Genomic DNA, 4,976 nt, shown 5'->3' with positions numbered 1-4,976 from the left:
TAAGTTAGGGAAACAGATATATATAAGTTAGATAAAAGTTAGGAACATATAATATACTAATCCATGTTTACTTACCGAGTTCTGGTCGTCCAACCCAAAGTCGTTGTTTCCGAGTAGGTTGTCATCTGCTTCAAAAGGCGTCTTGGTTAGATCGGGGAAGTTTCCGTTGTTGTACTCCAACACGTACTTGGTTGTGGCCGCCGCCGCATGTTGCGTTGTCTCCGCAGCGACTTGGACAACCGTTTCTGGGGTGATTTCAGCCACAGAGTCAGATATGACCGTTATGATTTCCTTTGGAACATCTGGGGAGACACCCTCATCTTCTTCTGGGACTAACACAACTTCTTCTGCAGGTTCTGCTTCGTGTGCGGTTCCTTCTGTAGTTTCCATCTCTTCTGCAGCTTCTACAAGTCCTTGCACTGGTTCTTTGGACGGTTTGGTCTCTTCAGGTGTACCTGCAACAAGTCCTGCTTCTTGCATTGGTTCTTCTATGAGTTCTGTCTCTTCAGGAGTTTCTTCTGCAGGTCCTCGATGTTGGGCATCCCCTCCTGTTGGGTCGACTACTTCTACTTCTTCAAGTCCTACTTCTTCAAGTCCTACTTCTTGCGTTGGTTCTTCTATGAGTTCTGTCTCTTCAGGAGTTTCTTCTGCAGGTCCTTCTTGTTGGGCATCCCCTCCTGTAGGGTCTACTACTTCTACTTCTTCAAGTCCTGCTTCTTGCGTTGGGTCTTCTATGAGTTCTGTCCCTTCAGGAGTCGCTTCTGCAGGTCCTTCATGTTGGGCCTTCCCTCCTGTAGGGTCGACTACTTCTTCAAGTCCTGCTTCTTGCATTGGGTCTTCTATGAGTTCTGTCCCTTCAGGAGTTTCTTCTGCAGGTCCTTCTTGTTGGGCATCCCCTCCTGTTGGGTCGACTACTTCTTCAAGTCCTGCTTCTTGCATTGGATCTTCTATGAGTTCTGTCTCTTCAGGAGTTTCTTCTGCAGGTCCTTCATGTTGGGCATCCCCTCCTGTTGGGTCTACTACTTCTACTTCTTCAAGTCCTACTTCTTGCGTTGGTTCTTCTATGAGTTTTGTCTCTTCAGGAGTGTCTTCTGCAGGTCCTTCATGTTGGGCCTCCCCTCCTGTAGGGTCGACTACTTCTACAAGTCCTGCTTCTTGCGTTGGTTCTTCTATGAGTTCTGTCTCTTCAGGAGTGTCTTCTGCAGGTCCTTCATGTTGGGCCTCCCCTCTTGTAGGGTCTACTACTTCTACTTCTTCAAGTCCTGCTTCTTGCGTTGGTTCTTCTATGAGTTCTGTCTCTTCAGGAGTGTCTTCTGCAGGTCCTTCATGTTGGGCCTCCCCTCTTGTAGGGTCTACTACTTCTACTTCTTCAAGTCCTGCTTCTTGCGTTGGTTCTTCTATGAGTTCTGTCTCTTCAGGAGTGTCTTCTGCAGGTCCTTCATGTTGGGCCTCCCCTCCTGTAGGGTCTACTACTTCTACTTCTTCAAGTTCTGCTACTTGTGCCGTTTCTGTTACATCTGCTCCTTCTTTCTCTACAGGGTCTATAGGTTCCTCTGACACTTCTGGACCTTCAGCTGGTTCTCCTGTAGCCTCAAATGTTCCTCCTTTTGTAGTCTCATCAACTGTCTTTAGGGCCCTTCTCCTATCGTAGCTTCATCTGGTTCTCCTGTGGTATCCTCTTGGGTGTCGGTTGCCTCCTTTGTTTCCGTGGGTAGTTTTTCCTCTGTTGTTTGGAGGATTTTGTCTTCTTTTTCAACTGCTAAGTCTTCTTCAGCTTCAGTTACATGTGTCCGTTGTTGTTGTTATCATGTCAGTGGACTCCATTTCAAAATCTTGGGTTGTCTTATCTTCAGAAACCACTAAAGTGTCTTCTTCTTTGTCTTCTATCTCTTCATCTGTTAGGGGCATTTGCTCTGGGTCTTCGTCCTGTAAGTTAACAGGCCCAGACATTGGTGTTGGTTCACGAACATCTAATGCTATCTCGTCTGTTGTCGTCAGAATCGAGGCCTGCGAAGGACCCTCTGTTTTCATGTCAGAGACAGATTCTAGTTCTGGACTCACATCTTTAAGCATTTCTTCTTCTTCTGAACCTGAAATCAGAAATACAGTTGGAGTTGCATCCATGCTGACTTTGGTTTCCTCTTGGCTTTCTTCTGCAAACGCCTCGGGTCCTTCGAGAATTTCTACCTCAACGGTTTCTGGATCATCGGTTGTCTGTTCCTCCAAAGTCAAGGCTACGTCTGGGGTGATATCGAAAGATTTGTCCAGAATTTCTTCAACTTCTGCGTCCTCAACAACCTCGAAACCTGTCTCTGGGGTATGCTCCATCACAACTTGCTCCAGGGAAACGTCCTGTCCTAAGTCTTCCAGTGTTTCAGGGTTTGTAGGAACCACAATAGTAGTTTCTATGAGGACTTCTTCGGCCATGATGTCCGAGGGTGGCTCCTCGCCTGGTGGGGTAACTTCTTTAATCAGTTCGGAGTAAGGTGCATCCAGATCTTCGGGAATGATTTCATCTTCTGGGACAGTTTTCTCTTCTTCAACCATCACACCAAAGGGTTTGTGGGTAACTGAGTCAGAGACCTTTGTGGAAACCTCCACTATATCCTCTAAAATGTCTTCAGCATCTTCTCCTTCCGACTGTAGAGTCTCAGCGACGACCAAAGGGGTTTCTGAAGTCCCGTCGGCCCCAGATTTCTGGAAGTCTTCGGTGTCTTCGGGCACAGAAGCAACCGCAGGCTCATGAGTCAAACCCCCCCTCTCAGTCAAAGACGTGGTCTGGAGCGACGCTCCGGTCGCCGAGAGCAGAGGCGTCCGAGCAGACGCACCGCCGCCCGCTGGAGGGTCCTCTCGGTGGGGGGGGACTGCCTCTTCCTCTGGAAAATCAATAAGGAAGAATTAGGAAGAATTTAAAGAAATAAAATTTTTTTTTGAGGAAGTTCCTCCAATCCCATCGCAGAAAGTTGCATAAATATCCCGCGTATTCATCACAGCTTTTAACCCTCATGTTGTCCTCATGTTGTCCTCATGTTGTCCTCATGTTGTCTTCATGTTGTCCTCATGTTGTCTTCATGTTGTCTTCATGTTGTCCTCATGTTGTCCCCATGTTGTCTTCATGTTGTCTTCATGTTGTCCTCATGTTGTCCTCATGTTGTCCTATATCAATGTTCTTTGTAATTCCCCAAAATAACATGATTGATTCCACACAACGCTCTTTGCCAAGTACAAATCTCTACTTTCATTAATTTTGGTGGTTGGTCAGCAGCCCCTCCCCAGAGTAGCCTCTGATTGGTCAGCAGCCCCTCCCCAGAGTAGCCTCTGATTGGTCAGCAGCCCCTCCCCAGAGTAGCCTCTGATTGGTCAGCAGCCCCTCCCCAGAGTAGCCTCTGATTGGTCAGCAGCCCCTCCCCAGAGTAGCCTCTGATTGGTCAGCAGCCCCTCCCCCAGAGTAGCCTCTGATTGGTCAGCAGCCCTCCCCCAGAGTAGCCTCTGATTGGAGGTTTTGAAATAGTATTGAGTAAAAGTTGACATATTCCAGTCTGTGATTATCATCAACATCCATTCCTTTCATTTTAGTCTCAATAATTCCTAATTTCTGCTTTTCTAACTCAAACATTAGGGATAATTTCCTATAAATGAGGTTTATTGACCATAAATTCCAAAAATAACTGTAAAACTAAAGTTAATTGGTTAGTGTTACGTAGTGTTAAATGTCAAAAAAGGGACAAACATTGAAAAACGTGTTGAAAAAGTACAAAAACATAAGAAAAAGTTAAAAACATTGATAAAAAGTGATTTTCCATTTTGACGTGGCGACAACACGAGGGTTAGGAATACGAGCAGCGTTACAAGGACTGTTGCAACAATTACAACAAAACTTGGATTTTTCAGGAATGCCTGGCTTTTGATAATAGTTATAGTTCTGGTAATAGCTGTCGGGACACAGAGCGGTGATCTCACTGACGCTGATACCTGTCCTGCAGTAACTCCGTCACGTCTACACCTGATAATCTGCTCAGCCCGGCTCCATTGACCAGACTGCTGCGGCCTGGAAATAGGCTTACACGTCTATTCTGAGAGCAGCGCGTGTGACGGGAATCAGCCCCCGGACGGGCGCTCCGGTGGCCCGGCGCTGACCGCAACCCTTCAACATGACCATCATCATACAGGAGAAAGCTTTCTGTTAAAGAGCCCGAAACCACCATCACCAAACCCACCAGACTCCATGTGAATAATCACTACTTTTAGCGTGTATAGAGCAGCATATCTCCACCAGACTCCATGTAAATAATCACTACTTTTAGCGTGTATAGAGCAGCATATCTCCACCAGACTCCATGTAAATAATCACTACTTTTAGTGTGTATAGAGCAGCATATCTCCACCAGACTCCATGTAATAATCACTACTTTTAGCGTGTATAGAGCAGCATATCTCCACCAGACTCCATGTAAATAATCCACTACTTTTAGCGTGTATAGAGCAGCATATCTCCACCAGACTCCATGTAAATAATCACTACTTTAGTGTGTATAGAGCAGCATATCTCCACCAGATCCATGTAAATAATCACTACTTTTAGCATGTATAGAGCAGCATATCTCCACCAGACTCCATGTAAATAATCAATACTTTTAGCGTGTATAGAGCAGCATATCTCCACCAGACTCCATGTAAATAATCACTACTTTTAGTGTGTATAGAGCAGCATATCTCCACCAGACTCCATGTAAATAATCACTACTTTAGCGTGTATAGAGCAGCATATCTCCACCAGACTCCATGTAAATAATCACTACTTTAGCGCCTAATACCTGTAATGAAAGGTTTACAGGTGTGTTATCTGACGGTGAGAGTTACCTGGCCGAGCTTCTCCCGTCTGGACAGGCATTGATTCAGAGCTGTGAGACAGACAGAGAGACGTTAAAAAAACAAGTTGTCAAAAAGTCTAAATAATTTAGGATGATATATATATA

At 45.6% G+C, this 4,976-nt stretch overlaps 2 protein-coding genes across 2 annotated transcripts; both read right to left on the bottom strand.

Moving 5' to 3' along the window:
• Positions 1 to 75: 75 nt before the first annotated feature.
• Positions 76 to 1,232, bottom strand: LOC116679485 (uncharacterized; the record flags this gene model as incomplete). Its single annotated transcript, XM_032509144.1, is given in 2 exon segments — positions 76 to 975; positions 1,138 to 1,232. A coding segment is annotated over 1 exon segment (864 nt), but the record flags the coding sequence as incomplete, so codon positions are not given.
• Positions 1,233 to 1,722: 490 nt separating this feature from the next.
• Positions 1,723 to 4,901, bottom strand: LOC116679486 (interphotoreceptor matrix proteoglycan 2; the record flags this gene model as incomplete). Its single annotated transcript, XM_032509145.1, is given in 2 exon segments — positions 1,723 to 2,876; positions 4,861 to 4,901. Coding segments are annotated over 2 exon segments (1,141 nt in total), but the record flags the coding sequence as incomplete, so codon positions are not given.
• Between the last annotated feature and the right edge of the window lie 75 nt (positions 4,902 to 4,976).

Source organism: Etheostoma spectabile, unplaced genomic scaffold (assembly GCF_008692095.1).
Source record: "Etheostoma spectabile isolate EspeVRDwgs_2016 unplaced genomic scaffold, UIUC_Espe_1.0 scaffold00015739, whole genome shotgun sequence".
NCBI classification, from domain to species: Eukaryota; Metazoa; Chordata; class Actinopteri; order Perciformes; family Percidae; genus Etheostoma; species Etheostoma spectabile.
Note: the sequence above shows the minus strand (reverse complement) of the source record. Positions and strands in the feature narration are given on the sequence as shown.